At 46.2% G+C, this 22,200-nt stretch overlaps 1 protein-coding gene across 15 annotated transcripts in view; it reads left to right on the top strand.

Moving 5' to 3' along the window:
- The window catches only part of FAM172A (family with sequence similarity 172 member A), a 382,386-nt gene that overhangs the window by 235,317 nt on the left and 124,869 nt on the right, over window positions 1–22,200 (top strand). For 12 of the 15 annotated variants that reach the window (XM_036309836.1, XM_036309823.1, XM_036309835.1 and 9 more), the window contains 2 exons: window positions 5,321–5,437; window positions 19,563–19,647. In XM_036309836.1, the coding sequence (XP_036165729.1) occupies window positions 5,321–5,437; window positions 19,563–19,647 (202 nt within the window). The remainder of the gene's footprint in view (window positions 1–5,320; window positions 5,438–19,562; window positions 19,648–22,200) is intronic. The other 3 variants (XM_036309830.1, XM_036309824.1, XM_036309832.1) reach the window with 2 other exon arrangements.

Genomic DNA, 22,200 nt, shown 5'->3' with positions numbered 1-22,200 from the left:
CGGAGCTGGCTGGGGGGAGGGGCCACAGGCCAATAGGGGTCATGAGGACTGATGGGGGTGGGGCTGGCTGTGGGGAGGGGCTGTGGGTGGTGGGCCTGCCAGCCCCATCCATGAATGGGGGGGCTGATCGGGGGCCAGTGGCTGGGGGGAGGGGCCATGATTGGGAGTGAAGGGCCATGGGTGGTTGGCTAGCTGGTTCTGCCCCTGATCAGAATGGGTGGGCCGATCTGGGGCGGGGCCAGCCAAAGGGAGGGGCTTCAGGCAGTTGGCTGGCTGGCCCTGACCCTTGGCCAGCCGGCCTCACCCCCTATTGGGGTAGGGGGGTGACCAGGGGCAAGGCTGGCTGAGGGGAGGGGCTGCAGGCCGATCAGGATAGGGAGGCGATCAAGGGCAGGGCCAGCCAGGGGGGAGAGGCTGCAGGAGGTTGACCAGCCTGCCCTGCCCTTATTAGGGGTCAGCGGGGGAGGGGCTGCAGGCTGATCGGGGACAGGGCCAGCCAGGGGGGAGGGATGGCAGGAGGTTGGCCACTGGCCCCACCCCCTCCCTGATCTGACTGAGTTTGCTGGCCACAGTGGGCAGCATAGCGACCAGTCATTTCGGTCATTACTGCGTTATGGGTGCTGGCTTTTTATATATATAGACTAGAGGCCCGGTGCACAAAAATTTGTGCACTCGGGGGGGAGTGAGGGGTCCCTCAGCCCGGCCTGTGCCCTCTCGCAGTCTGGGACCCCTCGGTAGATAACGACCTGCTGGCTTAGGCCTGCTCCCTGGTGGCAGAGGGCAGGCCTAATCCCTAGGTGCAGCCCCTGGTCAGGCTCAGAGCAGGGCCGATTGCGGAGTTGGGGCGCCACCCCCTGTCATGCACAGAGCAGGGCGGATCGGGACGTTGCGATGCCACCCTCAGTCACGCTCAGGGTAGGGCCGATTGGGGGGTTGGGGAACCGCCCCCTGTCACACTCAAGGCAGAGTCGATGGGGAGGTTGTGGTGCCACCCCCTGTCACGCACAGAGCAGGGCCGATCAGGGGGTTGGGGAGCTCCCCCCTGTCACGCACAGAGCAGGGCCCATCAGGGGGTTGAGGAGCTCCCCCCTGTCACTCACAGAGTAGGGCCAATAGGGGAGTTGGCGCACCGCCCCCTATCACACACAGCAGGGCGGATCAGGGGGTTGGGGCGCCGCCCTCTATCACCCACAGAGCAGGGCCGATCAGGGGGTTGGGGCGCCGCCACTCTCACACTCAGGGGAGGGCCGATGGGGAGGTTATGGCTCTACCCCGTCACACACAGAGCAGGACCCGTGGGGGGAGGGGGTTGGGGCACCGCACCCTGTCACACACAGAGCCGCAGGGCGATCAGGGGGTTGGGGAGCTCCCCCCTATCAGGCACAGAGCAGGGCCAATCAGGGGGTTGGGGCGCCTTTACCTGTCAGGAACAGAGCAGGGCCGATAGGGAGGTTGTGGCCCCGCCCCCTGTCACACACAGAGCCGCAGGGCGATCAGGGGGTTGGGTGCTGCCCCCTGTCACACTGATCCCGGTGCCGGGAGGCCTCTCAGCTCTGCTGATCCCAGTGCTGGGAGGCATATTACCCTTTTACTATATAGAATAGAGGCCTGGTGCATGGGTGGGGGCTGGCTGGTTTGCCCTGAAGGGTGTCCTGGATCAGGGTGGGGGTCCCCACTGGGGTGCCTGGCCAGCCTGGATGAGGGGATGATGGCTGTTTGTTGCTGGTCACACACCCTTCAGGGTGGGGGTCCCCACTGGGGTGCCTGGCCATTCTGGGCGAGGGGCTGAGGGCTGTTTTCAGGCTGGGACTGAAGCTCCCAACTCCTCCTTTTTTTCTTTTTTTTTTTTTTATTCTGGGCCAGCTTTAGCTCTGAGGCTCCAGCTCTTAGGCCTCCGCTCCTGAAAGCAGGTATCTGGTTTGTTTCGGTTCTATAATCGAAACTCTGTATCAACTCCAGCTCTGAGATCCCGGCTGGCTGAAAGCAGGTTTCTGGGGTTTTGTTTAGCTTCTATATTTGTTACAATGTTTGAAACTGCAGGCTCAGAGGCTGGCAAGGCAGGCGGGGAACGTTGCAGTCCTCCGTCACTAAAGCAAGCAAGCCTCATGTTAGTTTCAAGCTGCCGGCCGCCATCTTGGCTGGCAGTTAATTTGCATATCGCCCTGATTATCCAATGGGAAGGGTAGCAGTCGTACGCCAATTACCATGTTTCTCTTTTATTAGATAGGATTATGGTAGGTTACTGAGAAACATCTATGTGATACAGTGAAAGAACACAGAACAAAAGTCATGGTCAGGTGTCACTTTGTATCTGGGTGACCCTTAACCAATTTCTTCACTGAGCTTCCTCTTCTTCAAATGTAAAAATAATACAAGTTTTGCATATATTTCATATTATTTCAAAATAAAGTGAGAAGGAATATGTATTCATTTTGAAATTTGTGAAGTGCTGTTCAGATATAATCAAATATTATACATACACAAATAAAAACAAGCAATATTGTAACCTTACACATAGCCTATTAAACCATGGAACTTCAGGATGCTGATGTCAAAGATATTTATCACTTCATCCAGAACTTGATACCATATTGAAGATACGAAAACAAAAATGGAATATCCTTTCTGTTTGAAATATTGATATAGATGTTAAATTCATGTACATAATTGTAATTGTTTGAAGAGATCATTTAACAGGTATTTCATAGTTCATTCAAGAATGCATGGAGACATTGAGATCACATGGTCCTTTATCATTTTTAGAGACAGATCCCTTTGAAAATCTAATGAAAACTAAGGATCTTCTCCCAGAAAAATGTTTGTATCTTATATAAACAGCATTTTGCAAGGAATTTCAAAGATGTTCATATGATTGACATTTAGTAAGACTTTGGTGATAAGGCTTCCTTACTTTCAGATTTCTGGGTTTTCTAGACTATTATGGCCTCCACCTATTCCTTGCTTTAGCTACATTCCATCTACAATCTGTCTCTTTAACAATCTTAATCCCTGTGTTCAGACTACCCTCACTATTGCCATTCTCTACACTTTTCATCAGTGCTTATCCCCATTGCAGGCAGTAAGGGGGAGGGGAGTGTGCGGGGGAAAGAGGCATGAACCAGGCTAACAAATGTAAGAAGCAGACGAAGGCTTTGGACAGAAGTGGCGGTTGTAGGTAGTTCCAGTATTAGCAGATGAGGTTGCAGCGAGGCTGAAACAGAGGCCAATAGTCTGAGAAACTAAACTGTTAAAATTTTCACTGATTTACAATTCTAATCCGAAACAGTCAAATACTTGAAATTATTTGTTACTGTGTTCATTTGTAAGCAGCTGTCCATTGAGATTCTCTGTAATTTAACCATCTCCCACCTTTAATAATATAATATAAACTGATTTTTAAGATGTAAAATACTGTAACAGTGTATGGGGTTGTCATGCTGGATTACAATATGGTTTGATGTGATGTAAAGAAAAGTTGCACAACATCACATCTGTTGTATGCAATGCCAGCCCTATGGACAAACAGGCCAAAGTTCTTTTTCTCTATTAATCCATGTAACAACTAAATATTTTTCCAGGTTTGGAATTTTAATCCCCAGATTTTCTACTTTTGCTTCTAAATCCTCAGCTTATTTAACACTTTTTTTTTTATCATTTCACCAACAGTACTCAGTATTTAGTATCTTCAGACAATAAATAAATTGGCATCTATTAACAACAAAATCCAAGGTCAATATTTTAAAGTGAAATCATATTCTTAGAATACCAGAGAACATGTTCTTATTTTGTAACTTCAGCAACAGTCACCCGAGATCTTCAAAAGTGTTACTGTTAGAGTAAGGGCATGTAAGTTCTTTGTAAGCCAGATGGAGTCACTGTTGTGGAAGTTTGCTTTTCATTATCTGATGTTGGTTTAAATTTTTATATGCTAGTGCCAACATGATCCAATGAGAGTCTATTTTTAAAATAAAATCTAGAAGAAGGTAGCAAACTACTTAATAATGAATGTGAAGAATTGAATTAGCATATTATTTTATGTTCTTAAAAAAATTATTGGTATTGCAAGGTGAATTTTTGTAGTAATATTACATGTTGATAACCGACACTGATTTTAAGATTTCCGCATCATATAAGCAGAAAACACCGGGAACAGAGATTTAAGGTGCAGAGATGCTGCTGAGGCAGCATTAACGTGAATTAGATTCCTCTTAGGTAGTGCTCAGTGGAAGGGGATGTGCATATGCAGGGTTTAAAGAAACTTAAAAGCGTGAGAGACATTTTTAATTTAGAAGGCCAACAGGCATCGTTTGATATCCGAAGTATAGCTTGCAATGTTTTTTCCTACGAGATTTCATCACCATTCAGAATGCTTTCTTGTTTAAATGTGATACTATATTTTTATATACAATTCATAAAATAAACAGTAGATGACAGAGAAATCACTTTTTTTAGAGGAAGAAACATATGATATAAGGAAATAGAACATGCTATGAAATTCAAAGCTTCTACTTATTGTATTTTAACTAATTTTTATTAATCTTTCTTATATTTGTTTGTTAAATTAGGGTCACTAGTGTTAGTAGATTAAAACTTTTTATGATTCTTTTCATCTGGAACTATTATTTTTCAGTTTCTTTATCTTGTAGACCACTAATGAATTCTTCAATTTCTTCAAGTGACTCTTTTTCAAATTTTATAACCATTTAATTTTCTAGTAATAACATTCTACAGAAAGAAGTTAAAGTAAATAGTTTCTCAACATAAATAAGTATATTAGAAAGCAGATTTATATTGCTATGCTTTGAAGAAGAAGGTCTTTGTGGACATTTAAAACACCAAGGAATTATAAAGCCATGGTGAAGAGCAGGCTAGTAAAGCAAGGTATCTTTCTTTGCTGATGTGCCATCAACTGAAAATTAATATGAATTAGTCCTGTAGCTAACAGTGAGCTGCAGGTACTAACTTCCCTAAAACACTGAAATAGGAAGTGGTAGAAGAAACTGGTGAAAGAAACCCCAAGGGCATCCTCTTTTTTCCCCCCATGATCCCTTTAATCCTTGAATTGTCAAACCACATGAAAAATAACAGAGCTGCACAGTTCTAAGACTTAAGTGAAATTATCTTTTTAAAATAAAATGTTAGGTCTTTTCATATCTCTGGACAAGAATAAGGCATGTATTCCATGCAGAAAGAGTAACTTGGAACAAGAGATGCATATTGCTTTTGTATTTTTAACACAATATTATTATCTATGACTAAGCAGGCTGCACCCAGTAGAAAAAAATTATAGCCAATATTTTATTTTCTGTTTTTGAAACAGATGATTCAACGAGAAGCAGATGTAAAAAGCAAGGTAACTGCTGTGGCACTGACAGACTCTGTTCACAATGTGTGGCATCAAGAAGCTGGCAAAACCATTCGAGAGTGGATGAGAGAGGTGAGACTGGGTTTTTCCAATGCTGAGATGATTGAGCGTGAGCCTTATATCCTGATCCCCCACCAACATATATCACCTCCCACCCTCAAATGCCCTTTCTAGAGGCAGAACATTGAGAGGGAATAGAAAAAAAACTAGACATATTTGAAATAATAAGAGAAAACCCTTCTGAGGAACAAATACTTTGAAAGCCCTCTTGCCTTTTTTGGTTTGCTATAGAATATTACATATGCACACAGTGTACTGTAGGAGCTTTGGCTGAAGAAGGTCATGATCTGTTAAGAGGTTATTAGCCCCTGATATTTAATTTTCCCAGTGGTGCACTTAATTACAAGAAAGAAACTTGGCTGTACTCTGGTCTCCTCCTTCCCTGAATTCTTAAGTGGATTGGCTCACCACTGCCAGTAGGGGGAGAAGAAATAAAAAGCAGAAATAGTGTTTTGCCAGACTCTTGAGGTAGAAGAAACCCTAGAGCTGGTCAGGATCCAGCCTCCAGTTAAGAAAGCTTCTTGTCATTTTTTTAAGGGCTAGTGAACTTGAAAACTAACAGGGACTCATTGACTATGCTACCACTTAAAACAAAACAAAACTTTCAGCCCATTATTTCCTTATTTCTATCTATATATATAAAAGCCTAAGCATCCATTACGATGGAACAACTCAAACGACCGGTTGCTATGATGTGCGCTGACCACCAGGGGGCAGATACTCAATGCAGGAGCTGCCCCCAGCCTGCAGGCCCTGATTGCTGATGGAGCCTGCCAGCAAACCTCCTGGTCCCTATCCCCAGCCTGCAGGCCCCGATGGCCTGATCGGGGCCGAGCCCCCTGGCTGGGATGGGAAATTGGAGAGGAGGGGGTGGTGGCGAACATGGCCCCATTCCCCTGGGGGCCGAGGGCCAGCTCCCTCCTTGGGACCAGCAGCCAACTTCCCAGGATTCTCCCTGCAGCTGGCAGGCCCTGATTGGCCCATCGCCTGCCCTCTGTGGTGGTGGATTCTCCCCCTCCCCCGCAAGCCGCCAGGCTCCAATTGCCTGATTGGGGCCAGGTCCCAGGCTGGGACGGGGAACTGGGGGCGGGCAGTGAGGAAAGGAGGAGGGTGAAGGCGGTAAGGCAGGGAACTGTGCGGTGGCAGCATGCAGGCAGGGAGGGAAGGAGGAAGTGGTGAGGCGGGAAACCTGATCGTCCCTGATCGCCGGCCAGGCCTAGGGACCCCACCGGTGCATGAATTTCATGCACCAGACCTCTAGTTATAGATAAACAGCTGAAGTTTTTATTTATATTTACCTTTCTGATACAAGCAGTTGGCATCAGCCACATCATGCTATAGCAGTTGTTTAGTCAGATCACATGCTTATATGAATAAGCTGGTTGACCTAGATTTTTTCTCAGTTTTTGTTGATGGAACACCCAGACATTTATTCAGCTGACCTCTCACCATAGCTGTGGTGGGTAACATCTACCAGCCCTCATGGTGCATGGTAAGGACTGACTGGAAGAGTTTCAAAAACTAGGACTAGGCTATATAATCCCATAGTGGTGTTATCATAATACCACCTATCTGTTTACACTGTTTTTGTCATTCCCCAATAGAAAAAGTACCTTTATCATAAAAAGTCCAAAATAGTTTTACTCCATTCCTCATAATGCTGTAAACATATAAAGGTGGATTTATTTTCATCTATTCTAACTCCCAGGTGTTTCCTGACCACATTAGTTTTCATATTTCTTCTTTTACATGTATCTGAATCCTTAATTGTCTCTTCCAAGGGCTTAAACTTTTTCTAGAGACATTTTATGTATTTCATGCTGATACTTTTTTGTGTGCTATTTATCTGTCCAAATGGATACATGAACAGCTTCCAGCCCATGTGGAATTTAGGACCTGTCCCAAACTAGAAACATCCTGTTTATTATTTTTTCAACTGGGCATTCTTTGTGTCTCATTCTAGATGACAATATAACACTATTTATTTAGGTTTACTTTTTTAGGCATTTCTAACTAAAACTAGATAAGGTGTCCCCTTCCAAAATCAGAATATATTCTTTGGATTTCATCTGACTGAAATAGGCAGTAATTTAAAGCCTCTTAATGTAATCAAAACTGCCAATTATTTCTTTGCTAATAGCCTTTGTTAAAAACATTCTAATGTTATAAAATTTTACAAATGACCTATCTCTTGAAATAGTTCCTTCAATTCCCTTGATTATGCCTTTGGCATGAAGCAGCATGAAGAGTTTTGCATTATGACATACCAAAATTCAAACCCCAGCTCAATTCAAACCTACCTAACTGTAGTCTTGGGCAAATTGTTTAATATCTTGGATATTCTCTCTAAAATATAAAACCTACCTTGTAAACATTGTTGGCACTGTAAAGAAGTTTAATAAATCACAGCTATTGTTGTTATAGTAACCTTCACATCCCCAAATAATGTGAAATACATGAACTGTATTTTCTTTTTGTTTTATGAATGATTTTCCTATTCAAAATATCTTACAAAAGGGATGGGTAAGGAGTTAGGAGAACTGAATTTTGATTATGTTTCTGGCTTAGTTACTCATTAGGTAAATAAATAATTAGAGATCAAGCATGTACCAGATACTTTGCTTAGACTTATAGTCTTGGGAAAGCCACTTTTTTGTTCTTCTGGGCCTAGTTCGTAATTGTGAATTAGAGATAATTTCTATTCCATCTACTTCCTGAACTATTTTGAGAATCAAAGATGATGAACAAGAAAAAAACTCCTTGAAAAGCAAATGGTACTATTTAAATAAATGAAATGTATTATTATAGAAAACACTATAATATCCCGAAGATAAAAATTATTAGATCAGAGTTGATGGAGCTTTGAAATTATCCCTGCTCAGAGTTCATCCCTAAAGCAAGAACAAAATCAGAAACTATAGAAGACTATGCCAGGTGTCCTTGTAAGAACTCACTAAATGTGTGACCCGCGCCTTGTAGATAATTTATGTGGTTTGGCAAGATAAGAGTCCACTGTTTTCCAACACTTAGGATGAAACTCCACCCTCTCTTCTTTCACCTTTATTAGTCCTTGTCTATTTTGCGAGACTCCTTGAAATAATGAAGACAAACAAGCCTGGGGTCAGTAGACAGAAAGGATGGTTGTCTTGAGCACGGGGATTAGGAGAAGGTGTGGTAGGGGAGCCTTTGTGTCCCTTGGCATCCACCTCCTCCTCGCCTCCTGCTCTAGCCTCATTTAGAATCATCTCAGAAACTGAGATATTTTGCAAATATCCCTCCCAAGAAAAACACCTTAGCCAAACTGGAATGTCTTCCCTAAAAATAGCAGTTGCGTTATAGATGAAGCCACAATGCTTTCGGCCTCATGACTGGCTCCATTATTTCACCCAACACCGCTTTAAAATGTGAAAGTAGGACAGTAGTACAAGTTGCCCACTCATTCCTGTTAGATTGCAAATTAGTAAAACTGTCTTTTGTTTTGTAAGCCAGTTTAAATTAATATTTTAAAGTTATTGATGTTAAGTACTTGTTTTCTATAAAAAGCTGATTTTTCAGTCCTGTTCATTAGCATACATAAAGAATGTTAAGTACTATATTTTTGTATTACTTGTATAATTGTAAAATAACAATTTCCTTTAAAGAAAGAAGGTCAGAGAGGGTTACTTTTGGCAATTATTACAAGTGAAACCTACTCCCAACCAAAAGACCCAGTGCACATACTAACCAGCCTCATGAGGAGAGGTCAAAGGTGGCCAAAGGCAGCTCCTGAGAGACACTTCTCACCTCAGGCTCCAGGATGTAAAGGCTGCATGGGCAAGGATGATCCTGGAGACCGTTATGCCAAGTGCAATAGCCAGACATAGGAAGGAAAATTCTCCATAATCTGACATATATGTGGAATCTAAAAAAGTAAACACACAAAAGAGAGTAGATGGTGACTACCAGTGGCAGGGAGGTGAAGGAAATGGGGAGATGTTGGCCAAGAGTACAAAGTTGCAGTTATGCAGGTTACCTAAGTTTAGAGACCTGATGGTCAGCATGATGACTGTACTTAACAGTATTGGATTGAACACTAGAAATTTGCTAAGAGAATAGACTTCAGTTTTTCTCAACACACACACACACACACACACACACACACACAAATCTATGTGAGATTTGTTATTTAGCTTGACTATAATAAGAAAACATTTCACTATATACATGTATATCACATCATGTTATATACCTTAAATGTATAATTTTTATTTTAAAAAATAAAAATAGAAAAGGCTGAGTGGGCAAATGTCATTTCCTGCCTTACCTCTAGCTTCTGAAAGTCTCCAGCCAACCCAGATGTATGGTTCTCCATAGCGGTCAGGAACCCTTACCTATCGCCATGCAGCTCTGTGTGTCGGTGCTGGACACTCAGACTGGTGAATTGTTCTTGTTGTATGAGGAGACAATACCTGCCACATTAAAGATCGAATACCTTGCATAGGAATACCTACTATCTATTTTCTCTGTAAACATAATATACTTTTAGTAAAAAAAATTAATTCATTTAATATCTACACTAAAATATTGCAAACCCTTGGTTCACATGTCAAAGAGAGTCACTCAGTACTGTGGCCAAAGGCACTTCTAATCATTAGTAATAGTTCCCAAGCTTTTGGATTTTATAAAGAAGACAATTTACAACCCCCAAATCCCATAAGGTCATCATTTCAGAGTAAAAAACCTTTAAATTGAAAACACTTAACTTTAAGAAACACTCACTTACAGTGACTATTTTTCTCTTTTTCCCTCAGACCCAGAGAAACTCTAGTTACATGATCCATCCTCATATGCTGGCTCTGGTCCAGGGCTTCTTTCTTCATGCTTGTTGGTTGGGATGAGGCTCAGGCAAGGCTCTGTTGGTACCTCTAGTCCAGTATGCCTTGTGTTGTCTGCTTGGGCACCTGAGAATAGATCTCCCGGGACTAGGCATTCACTCCATCATGTTTTAAGTTTAGATAGGGCATCTATTTTCTTTTTTTAATCCTCACCCAAATATGTTGAGAGAGAGAGGATGGGTGGAGAAAGTGAGAAAGAGAAGCATCAATATGAGAGAGAAACATCAATCAGTTGCCTCCCATACATGCCCTGACCAGGGATTGGACCCCCCACCAAGGTGTGTGCCCTGATTGGGAATCGAACCCGCAATCTTTTGGCATACAGGACGACACTCCAACCAACTGAATCACCTCGCCAGGGCTAAATAGTGCTTTCCCACTGAGCTGCCTCTGTCGCCAGCACTTTGCTAGCGTTCATCTCAACTGAAGAACTGGGGTTATTCTGGGGCAAACTGGGGCATTGAGAAGACGAATAGAATAAGCATTAGAACAGTGATAGAGATTTGATTTCTAAACTATAGGAACACATCTCAGAATAGGAAATTATATTTGACTAGAAGCGTGGTGCATGAAAATTAATGCACTGGAGGGGGCATCCCTCAGGCCAGCCTGCCCCTCTCACAGTCCGGGAGGCACCTGGTGATCAGGGAAAGGCAACGCCCCATCACACCTCTGCTAATGCCACTGCCAGCAGTGCAAGCCTCAGCTGGCCCTGGTTACCTGAGCCTCGGGCTGCCCTGGGTGGCTGGGCAGCCGCCATCCGAGGCTTGCCTGCACCTCAGGCGGCTGGGGAGCTGAGGGAACTGGGGGACTCGGCCTTGCCAGCGCCTGCCACCCCGGCGGGGCTCAGGGGACTGGGCGCCGCCATCTTGTGGCTGTGGGTGCTGCCATCTTTGAGGGCGTGGCAGCCAATTAGCATATTCCCTCCTTATTGGCTGTGGGTGCTGCCACCTTTGAGGTGGGCAGTCAATTAGCATATTCCCTCCTTATTGAATGTGGGCGCCACCATCTTTGTGTGAGGGTCAATTAGCATATTCCCTCTTTATTAGATAGGACTGGAGGCCCGGTGCACAAAAATTTGTGCACTCGGGGGGGAAGGGGGAGGGTCCCTCAGCCCGGCCTGTGCCCTCTCGCAGTCTGGGACCCCTCGGGAGATAACGACCTGCTGGCTTAGGCCTGCTCCCTGGTGGCAGAGGGCAGGCCCAATCCCTAGGTGCAGCCCCTGGTCGGGCTCAGAGCAGGACCGATTGGGGAGTTTGGGCACTGCCCCCTGTCATGCACAGAGCAGGGCAGATTGGGAGGTTGCAATGCCACCCTCAGTCACACTCAGGATAGGGCCGATTGGGGGGTTGGGGCACCGCCCCCTGTCACACTCAAGGCAGGGTTGATGGAGAGGTTGCGGCGCCACCCCCGTAACGCACATAGCAGGGCCAATCAGGGAATTGGGGCGCTGCCCCCTGTCACTCAGAGCAGGGTCCATCAGGGGGGTTGGGGCTCAGTACCCTGTCACGCACAGAGCAGGGTCGATCAGGGGGTTGGGGAGCTCCCCCCTGTCATGCACAGAGCAGGGCCGATTAGGGGGTTGGGGCGTCGCCACTGTCACACTCAGGGCAGCGCCGATGGGGAGGTTATGGCTCTACCCCATCACACACAGAGCAGGGCTGATCAGGGGGTTGGGGCGCCGCCACTCTCACACTCAGGGCAGGGCCGATGGGGAGGTTATGGCTCTACCCCATCACACACAGAGCAGGGCCCGTGGGGGGCGGGGTGCCGCACCCTGTCACACAGAGCAGGGCGGATAGGGAGGTTGTGGCCCCGCCCCCGTCACACACAGAGCTGCAGGGTGATCAGGGGGTTTGGGCGCTGCCCCCTGTCACACTGATCCCGGTGCCGCGAGGCCTCTCAGCTCCGCTGATCCCGGTGATGGGAGGCATATTACCCTTTTACAATATAGAATAGAGGCCTGGTGCATGGGTGGGGGCCGGCTGGTTTGCCCTGAAGAGTGTCCTGGATCAGGGTGGGGGTCCCCACTGGGGTGCCTGGTCAGCCTGGATGAGGGGATGATGGCTGTTTGCAGCTGGTCACACACCCTTCAGGATGGGGGTCCCCACTGGGGTGCCTGGCCATTCTGGGTGAGGGGCTGAGGGCTGTTTTCAGGCTGGCAGGTGACTGAAGCTCCCAACTGCTCCTTTTTTTCTTTTTCTTTTTTGTTCTGGGCCAGCTTTAGCTCTGGCTCCAGCTCTGAGGCCTCCGCTGCTGAAAGCAGGTATCTGGTTTGTTTATGCTCTATAATCGAAACACTGTATCAACTCCAGCTCTGAGATCCCGGCTGGCTGAAAGCAGGTTTCTGGGGTTTTGTTTAGCTTCTATATTTGTAACAATGTTTCAAACTGCAAGCTCAGAGGCCGGCAAGTCGGGCGGGGAACGTTGGTTTCCTCCATCACTGAAGCAAGCAAGCCTCATGTTAGCTTCAAACTGCCAGGCTGATAGCTGCCATCTTGGCTGGCAGTTAATTTGCATATCGCCCTGATTAGCCAATGGGAAGGGTAGCGGATGTATGCCTAATTACCATGTTTCTCTTTTATTAGATAGGATAAGATAGAATTTCAGATAGTTTGACTTAATATATTATGGCTGTATGTCTTTCTCATACTTCTTTCTTTACATATATTTTCCAGTGTGCTTACATTATTTTATTTCATTATACTATATGACATGGAAAACCTATTTTTAGCTTATTTTGCCCAGTTTTCTATATATTTTTTCCCAGGGCGGGTTGGGGGAGGATAAAGATTTCACAAGTGCACACATGCACATGTATACCCTGATAAAATTTTTGGTATCAATCCTTTACCATTCTATACAGGTACTTTGTCATTCCTGAGAACTTTTGTACATACTTTTAACTATAACATGTTTATTTTTCTACCCTATTTTTATGAGAGAGCAAAGCCCAAACATGTACTCTGGCTGGTGTGGCTCACTGATTGAGCATTGTCCTATGCACCAAGAGGGCACGTGTCCAGGTTGCGGGTTTGATTCCCAATCGGGGGCGTACAGGAGGCAGCCAATCAATATTTCTCCCTCTCATCAATGTGTCTCTCTCTCCTTCTCCCTTCTCTCTAAAATCAATAAAAACATAATTTAAAAAAAAATTTAAATCCCAAACATATGCCTAGATATAAACAAATTTCAGAATCATAAAATGTTAACTTACATTTTGCTTTAAATGTTTAAGTTAAAAGTGACCTGGATAAAATCCATTTTGTTCAGCTTTTTAAATTCAGTGGTAGGAGTTAAAAAATGATTAATCGCCTGCACATTGTAATGCACCATCACTTTTATTAATACTAGAAATATCTTATAAGACATAGTTTTACATATGTGAAGTGTATGTGGGCAGTATTAAGAGTGACATATCACCTGGGTAATAGCTGACTTTCATCAGATTTGGAGGTACTACTAGGATGAATAATAATTAAAATATATGCCTAATCGCTGCCTGTCTGTCGGTAGTGCTAATTGCTGTCATTGAAAAGACTGAATTGTTTAAGAAAGAGAGAGAGAAAGAGAAAGTCATTCTTCATTGAAGCTATCTCCCTGTATCATTGGGAGCCTATTTTTAGTACCTATAGAAGTCATGATTTTTGAATTTATTAGGGGCTGTGATGAATGATAAAACAAATCATCCATTTACATATCTTGACACTGCTTTGGAGAATACTTATTTCTTACAAGCAAGTGTCACATTGTATATAAAAGCTGGCTAATTGTCTGCTAATCTTCTGCATTATCCAGAACTCTCTGATGTGGTATTCTATCAATAGTAATATTAATTTGACTTATTTCAAATGTATGAAATATCTTCTAAAAACCATTTCTTTTATAATTTCTGTTCTTTTATATTGTATAATTTTGCATTCAGCTGCTAATTAAGATTAGGAGTGCAAGTTAAGAATACATATCCACTTTAAACCCTCAAGCTTTTATAATACAAGAAAACACTAATATTTTATCCATTTTAAATGTAAAAAAGAGAGAAAGCATTTAAGAACATTACTAGATGTTGTGTTTGTTTTCATGGATTTTTTTTCCACACAGTTCAATAGTTTCATTGATCTACTGTTTCTTACAAAAATCTGCCATGCTTTGTGAACTTCACTTTCTAATCTCATACAGCAACCCTTCCTTTATGTTATTCCTGCTCTCCCTGGTCCCAGAACAGTAGGGTTGCCTTGACAAATCTATTCAAAAGCCATTCCTCAGCCTTTATTGGTGGGGACTGGGGCCTTTGAAATTCTCTCCTCACTGCAACACAGCTGACATCTTCTTCCAGACAGAATGAATTAAGGAAACACAATAAGACACTTGATCTACCAGTCAAGGATCTTTCCACAGTGAGGACGGATTCCATGGTGCACAACCAGGGCAGCAAGCATCTAAAAATACACAATACGTGGTTGTTTACCAGAATGGCAATCAGCGATTTTTCCAACATGATTGATGGGATGATTTCTTTTAAAATAAAATCTGTTTGGAAATTCAGTGTGTGTGTGTGTGTGTGTGTGTGTTAGAAATTTTTTAAGAGATATATATGAGTTTAATCACATTTTTTGAGCCAGACTTAAAATCAGATTTAAAATGTATGGAAGGAATATAAATTATTTTTATTTCATTTCTCTGAATTGTAAGTTATTATTATCTTTACTATTGAAAGCTTTGTGTCCTCAGACACACCACTACAATTCACCAGATTGTATTTCTTTTGAACTCTTTAATACATCATTTATTGATCCAGGTTGAAGTAAAAATTAAGAGATGATATCATTATAAGGGCCAGATTTTGAGGAGTAAGTATAAAATCTATTTCTTCTAGTATTACAAAGACAAAGAATATAGTTTTAAAATGTAGCTACTTTTTCATATGTTCAAAATAATATTAATTTCTATCTAAAAGTTAATAATGAACACCCGTTTTAGTTTATTTTAATTATGATCCTAGCCTTCTCTTGGAAATATATTACATCACTAGAGGACCGGTGCATGAAATTCGTGCACGAGTGCAGTCCTTAGGCTTGCCCAGCAATTGAAGTACAAGCATCTGGTGTGGAAGGGCAGGTCCCAGCTGACCTCTGGGCCCTGGGCAGCACCTGGTCCCCTAGCCCCTGAGCATCCCTGTCTGTCTGAGTCACAGTGCCCAAGTCTCCACACAGAGATGCTGTGAGTGCGACCGGACACTGCGGGCTGGAGCGCAGCGTGGGCCTCTGAGCCACCCACCGGCGCTGCATGGAAGCCAGACAGGCAGCACGCTATCTCCCAGCCGGTCTCGCAGACTGGCTCTTTGCGAAACCACAGGGAGTCCAACCAGCCCCTGTGGTCCCGGTGGCTGCAGCCTGGCTCACCCAGATGACACCGTGCAGGTGCAGCGTGGTTTCCTCACAGGTGCCCGGCACCTGAGTACGGGGGCTTCCCCAGTGCGCGAGCCCTGGCGTCCTGGGGGAGGGTAGCAGTGGGAGTGAGAGCAAGCTCGGCGGACACCCCTCATTCTCACCACACCTCTGTCCCGGTCACCCCCACCACCAGGTAGCTGGCGAGAGGTCACAGTGTATCACCAACACCCGCCATGTTCCATGCCGCCCTCTGGTGGTCAAACTCCCATTGAGAAGACAATTTGCATATTAGGTTTTTATTATATACTACTAGAGGCCCGGTGCACAAAAATTTGTGCACTCGGGGAGGCGGGGGTCCCTCAGCCTGGCCTGTGCCCTCTCGCAGTCTGGGACCCCTCGGGAGATAACGACCTGCTGGCTTAGGCCTGCTCCCGGGTGGCAGAGGGCAGGCCTAATCCCTAGGTGCAGCCCCTGGTCAGGCTCAGAGCAGGGCCGATTGGGGAGTTGGGGCGCCGCCCCCTGTCATGCACAGAGCAGGGCGGATTGGGAGGTTGTGGTGCCACCCTCAGTCACGCTCAGGGTAGGGCCGATTGGGGGGTTGGGGCATAGTACCCTGTCACACTCAAGGCAGGGTCAATGGGGAGGTTGTAGCGCCACCCCCTGTCACTCACAGAGCAGGGCCCATCAGGGGGGTTGGGGCTCTGTGCCCTGTCACCCACAGAGCAGGGCCAATCAGGGGGTTGGGGCACTGCCCCCTGTCACACACAGAGCAGGGCCCATCAGAGGGTTGGGGTGCCGCCCTCTATCACCCACAGAGCAGGGCCGATCAGGGGGTTGGGGTGCCGCCACTCTCACACTCAGGGCAGGACCGATGGAGAGGTTATGGCTCTACCCCGTCACACACAGAGCAGGGCCCTTGGGGAGGGGGGTTGGAGCGCCGCACCCTGTCACACACAGAGCCGCAGGGCAATCGGGGTTGGGGAGCTCCACCCTATCAGGCACAGAGCAGGGCTGATCAGGGGGTTGGGGCGCCATCCCCTGTCAGGAACAGAGCAGGGCCGATAGGGAGGTTGTGGCCCCGCCCGCTGTCACACACAGAGCCGCCGGGCGATCAGGAGGTTTGGGCGCTGACCCCTGTCACGCTGATCCCGGTGCCAGGAGGCCTCGCGGCTCCGCTGATCCCGGTGCTGAGAGGCATATTACCCTTTTACTATATAGGGTAGAGGCCTGGTGCACGGGTGGGGGCCGGCTGGTTTGCCCTGAAGGGTGTCTTGTATCAGGGTGGGGGTCCCCACTGGGGTGCCTGGCCAGCCTGGGTGAGGGAATAATGGCTGTTTGCAGCTGGTTACACATCCTTCAGGGTGAGGGTCCCCACTGGGGTGCCTGGCCAGCCTGGGTGAGGGGATGATGGCTGTTTGCAGCTGGTCACACACCCTTCAGGGTGGGGGTCCCCACTGGGGTGCCTGGCCAGCCTGGGTGAGGGGCTGAGGGCTGTTTTCAGGCTGGGGGTGACTGAAGCTCCCAACCGCTCCTTTTTTTCTTTTTTTTCTTTTTATTCTGGGCCAGCTTTAGCTTTGAGGCTTGGCTCCAGCTCTTAGGCCTCCGCTGCTGAAAGTAGGTTTCTGGCCTTTGCTTACTATGTTGCAATCCTGCTGGCTGAAGCCCGGAGGACTAAAGCAGGTTTCTGGGGTTTTGTTTAGCTTCTATATTTGTTACATAGTTGCTTAGAGTTGCAGCTCAGAGGCCCACAGCGGCAGGCGGGGAACGTTGGAGTCCTCCGTCACTGAAGCAAGCAAGCCTCATGTTAGTTTCAAGCTGCCTAGCTGCCGGCCGCCATCTTGGCTGGCAGTTAATTTGCATATCGCCCTGATTAGCCAATGGGAACAGTAGCGGTCGTACACCAATTACCATGTTTCTCTTTTATTAGATAGGACTAGAGGCCCGGTGCACAAATATTTGTGCACTCAGAGGGGAGGGGAGGTCCCTCAGCCCGGCCTGTGCCCTCTCGCAGTCTGGGACCCCTTGGGAGATAACGACCTGCTGGCTTAGGCCTGCTCCCGGGTGGCAGAGGGCAGGCCTAATCCCTAGGTGCAGCCCCTGGTCGGGCTCAGAGCAGGGCCGATTGGGGAATTGGGGCGCCGCCCCCTGTCATGCACAGAGCAGGGCGGATTGGGAGGTTGTGATGCCACCCTCAGTCATGCTCAGGGTAGGGCCAATTGGGGGGGTTGGGGCACTGCCCCCTGTCACATTCAAGGCAGGGTCAATGGGGAGGTTGTGGTGCCACCCTCTGTCATGCACAGAGCAGGGCCAATCAGGGGGTTGGTGTGCTGCCCCCTGTCACGCACAGAGCAGGGCAGATCAGGGGGTTGGGGAGCTCCCCTCTGTCACACACAGAGCAGGGCCGATCAGGGGGTTGGGGAGCTCCCCCCTTTCATGCACAGAGCAGGGCCCATCAGGAGGTTGGGGCGCCGCCACTGTCACACTCAGGGCAGGGCCGATGGTGAGGTTATGGCTCTACCCCATCACACAAAGAGCAGGGCCCGTGGGGTGGGGGGGTTGGGGCGCCGCCCTCTATCACCCACAGAGCAGAGCCGATCAGGGGGTTGAGGCGCCGCCACTCTCACACTCAGGGCAGGGCCGATGGGGAGGTTATGGCTCTACCCCGTCACACACAGAGCAGGGCCCATGGGGTGGGGGTGTTGGGGCTCCACACCCTGTCACACACAGAGCCGCAGGGCGATCAGGAGGTTGGGGAGCTCCCCCCTATCAGGCACAGAGCAGGGCCGATCAGGGGGTTGGGGCACCTTCCCCTGTCAGGAACAGAGCAGGGCCGATAGGGAGGTTGTGGCCCCACCTCCTGTCACACACAGAGCCACAGGGCGATCAGAGGGTTTGGGCGCTGCCCCCTGTCACGCTGATCCCGGTACTGGGAGACCTTGCAGCTCCGCTGATCCCGGTGCTGGGAGGCATATTACCCTTTTACTATATAGAATAGAGGCCTGGTGCATGGGTGGGGGCTGGCTGGTTTGCCCTGAAGGGTGTCCCGGATCAGGGTGAGGGTCCCCACTGGGGTGCCTGGCCAGCCTGGATGAGGGATGATGGCTGTTTGCAGCTGGTCACACACCCTTCAGGATGGGGGTCCCCACTGGGGTGCCTGGCCAGTCTGGGTGAGGGGCTGAGGGCTGTTTTCAGGCTGGGACTGAAGCTCCCAATTGCTTCATTTTTTCTTTTTCTTTTTTTATCCTGAGCCAGCTTTAGCTCTGAGGCTCCAGCTCTTAGGCCTCCGCTCCTGAAAGCAGGTATCTGGTTTGTTTAGGTTCTACAATCGAAACTCTGTATCAACTCCGGGTCTGAGATCCCGGCTAGCTGAAAGCCGGTTTCTGGGGTTTTGTTTAGCTTCTATATTTGTAACAATGTTTCAAACTGCCAGCTCAGAGGCCTGCAGCGGGAGGCGGGGAACGTTGGAGTCCTCCATCACTGAAGCAAGCAAGCCTCATGTTAGTTTTAAGCTGCCTGGCTGCCGGCCGCCATCTTGGCTGGCAGTTAATTTGCATATTGCCCTGATCAGCCAATGGGAAGGGTAGCGGTCATACGCCAATTACCATGTTTCTCTTTTATTAGATAGGATGGTTTAATGAAGGTCACCTGTATTCTTAATATCAACACACATGATTTGCAGAATTGTAGAAGATAAACTTTCCACAGTCATGTAGGTCATCAATAATTACTGACTGTTTGCATAAGAAAACCTTTTATAGTGTATGAAAAATAAGTTGAATATACTTCTAGTGAATAAATTAATCTCTACAACCTGAAAAGTTGGTCTTGGCTTAAATTATGCTTCAACAGGAAATTGTCTCTATTACATTGCAGAACTGCTGTAATTGGGTCTCTAGCTCAGAACCATTAGACACTTCAGTGGAGTCCATGCTGCCTGACTGCCCTCGAGTCTCTGCAGGTATGTGTTTGATGAGATGTATGGGTTTTGTGTGTTTTTTAAGGTGAAAAACATGCTTATGAAATGTGGAATTCTGTTTTGCAAATTAAGCATGTTGTTCTGCTTTGAATCTTCAAACGAGTTATTGATAATACATGGCACGGGTCTGATCCACTACCAGAAATTTGTTAAGTAGCTAAAAATGTGTATCATCAAACTCCGTAAAGATGAATAGGTGAAACAGTCTGAGAGTACTGAAGACAGTTGCTGTTGAAGCTTAGGGAAACAAGATGTCCATAAATTAAAAGTTGATTATAAGACAAGGACTGGGTAGCCATGCAGGATCTCAGAATATTTGTCTCTGATTGAGTACCAACTCAGTGATACAATAGGCAGTCAAGTCTCTGAATTGGGAAAAAGAGACTGCTGTGGCATAAAGTCTTTAGAAAAGGTTTTCATGCAAAAGATTTTGGCTGGACTTTGTGTGTTAGGATTTGGATTGTCAGAAGATATACAGGATGGCATTTTAGTCAGAAGAAACAGAGCAATGTAAGGAATAAGTGCTAGAATGGATATGAAGATGTCCTCAGGAAATGAAGGCAGAACTGGCTGCTACTGAAAGGAAGGAAGTGGAGGGTGAGCCCCTCAGGTGGGCTCCAGACCGTGGATGGATGGCTGACACTGGTTCCCAGCCTACAGACTTTGTACTTTTGTCTCTAATCTCTAGATTGCTTCTGGTTTTGGCTTTCACCATTCTCAACCATTCTTGATAGTAAACACAAATTGAGCGATGATATCTGGTTATGGCTACAGAACAGAAATGGGCTTGGTTTGACCATAGATGCCAAAAAATAAGCAGAAGTTTTGAACATGAACTTCTCCAAGCAGCATTCAGAGGAGAGAGTGAATCACTACATATTTAGAGTTGCAGACATGTTTATGCATTTGAAGGAAATAATTTGGACAACATTTTAAGTACTAGGTAAAGAACTGTTACAAATAAATTTCACTATCATTATAGCCTAAAATCATGGGACTGGGAAGGAACAGTTTTGCTAGTCACTAAGGATAATAAGAAGAGAGGCCAGTCCCATTTCCACCCCTTCATTCCCAGATCTGGGAGAAATAAGACAGTCTATTAAATGTTGATTTAGAGCAGATATCCCTTCCTAGAGGACATTGTCTCATCCTAGAAGACACTATAGCTGAGTCTTCAAAAAATCCTTTCACCATTCTATCAAGCCTGCTGCGTAAGTGTCATGGGGAACATGGTAAGACAGTGAATGTTGGCAAGCCTAAGGCTCTTTTTTGTCCCCGCACTTGCTCTCTCTGATGGCAGCCAGCTGTCATGTTGTGAGCTGCTCTGTGGAGAGGTCCATGTGGCAAGGAATTGGTGTCTCTGGCCAAAAGCCAATGAGAACCTGAGGGTTGCCAACAGCCACATGAGTGACCTTGGAAGAGGATCCTGTCCCTGTTGAGCTTTGTGATGCCTGCAACCCCAGCCAAGACCTTGACTGGCCTGTGAGAGACCCGGTTCCAATTATCCAGCTAAGCCATGCTCAGATTCCTGACCCACAGAAACTGTGGGTGATGTGTCTTGTTTTAAGCTACCAAATTTTGGGGTGATTTGTTCCACAGTAGTAGATAATTATTAATGCAATAGGTTTAAACTTCAGCTCTCGTGGTCTCAAGCTTAAGTGAAAGCAACCTTAACTTTTTTGAGACTAAAACCTTATAAAGCTCATTTTTGCTCTGATACCTTAGGGTTAAGAGCAACTCTTTCTAAAAAGGCACTAAAAAATTCATTGAAGACAATTCATTCCTCTACTTCAGTGGTTTTCAACCTTGGCTGCACATTAGAATTACCTGGGAATCTTTTTAAAATCCTGAGTCCTGGGCCTCAGCCTCTGGAAATTCTGTTTCTTTGTTATGGGGTGGGGCCAAAATGGCAGCAGCAGGCAAGCAAGCTACCAAGGACAGGGGTGTAAGAGTGAGCACCTCCTGCCAACCCAGAACCTCTTGGGTGGGGCCACAACATTAGTATCAAAGAAACAGAATTTCCGGAGGATGAGGCCCAGAAATCAAGATTTTAAAAAGATTCCCAGGTGATTCTAATGTGCAGCCAAGGTTGAGAACCACTGCTCTACTTGTTCCCCTACTGCCTCATTAGACTTGGCTGTACAATTTATCAGAGAGAAGACTAAGTTTCTTATCACATTCATTTGATCTTACATTAAGTCATCTCGCTATTCAGCTCTTCTCTGACCCAATTTTTCTTAGGGCAGAACTTACTCTCTGTAACCTTCTATTCCCTGTGGGATGTTATTCCAACACATTTGGCTTAAATGAGGAGGAGATTCCCTATACATTCCCCTGCCTATTTCAAGTATTTATTGAACATTTATTATGTTCCAGGTACTGGGGACATAGCAGTCAACAATAGGTTGTCATGACTGTTTTTTCCCCCAAAACAAAACACATTTTTTAAAGAACTGTTTCCTGGCCTTCTGCTAGTGGGTAGGTTCTTTCTTGTGAAGCTGGTATCAACATTAGGTTGCATCAAATGATAAAAGA

This window comes from Myotis myotis, unplaced genomic scaffold, assembly GCF_014108235.1.
Source record: "Myotis myotis isolate mMyoMyo1 unplaced genomic scaffold, mMyoMyo1.p scaffold_m19_p_5, whole genome shotgun sequence".
NCBI lineage: Eukaryota > Metazoa > Chordata > Mammalia > Chiroptera > Vespertilionidae > Myotis > Myotis myotis.
The sequence above is the reverse complement of the archived record's forward strand: the minus strand, read 5'-3'. Positions and strand labels throughout refer to the sequence as shown.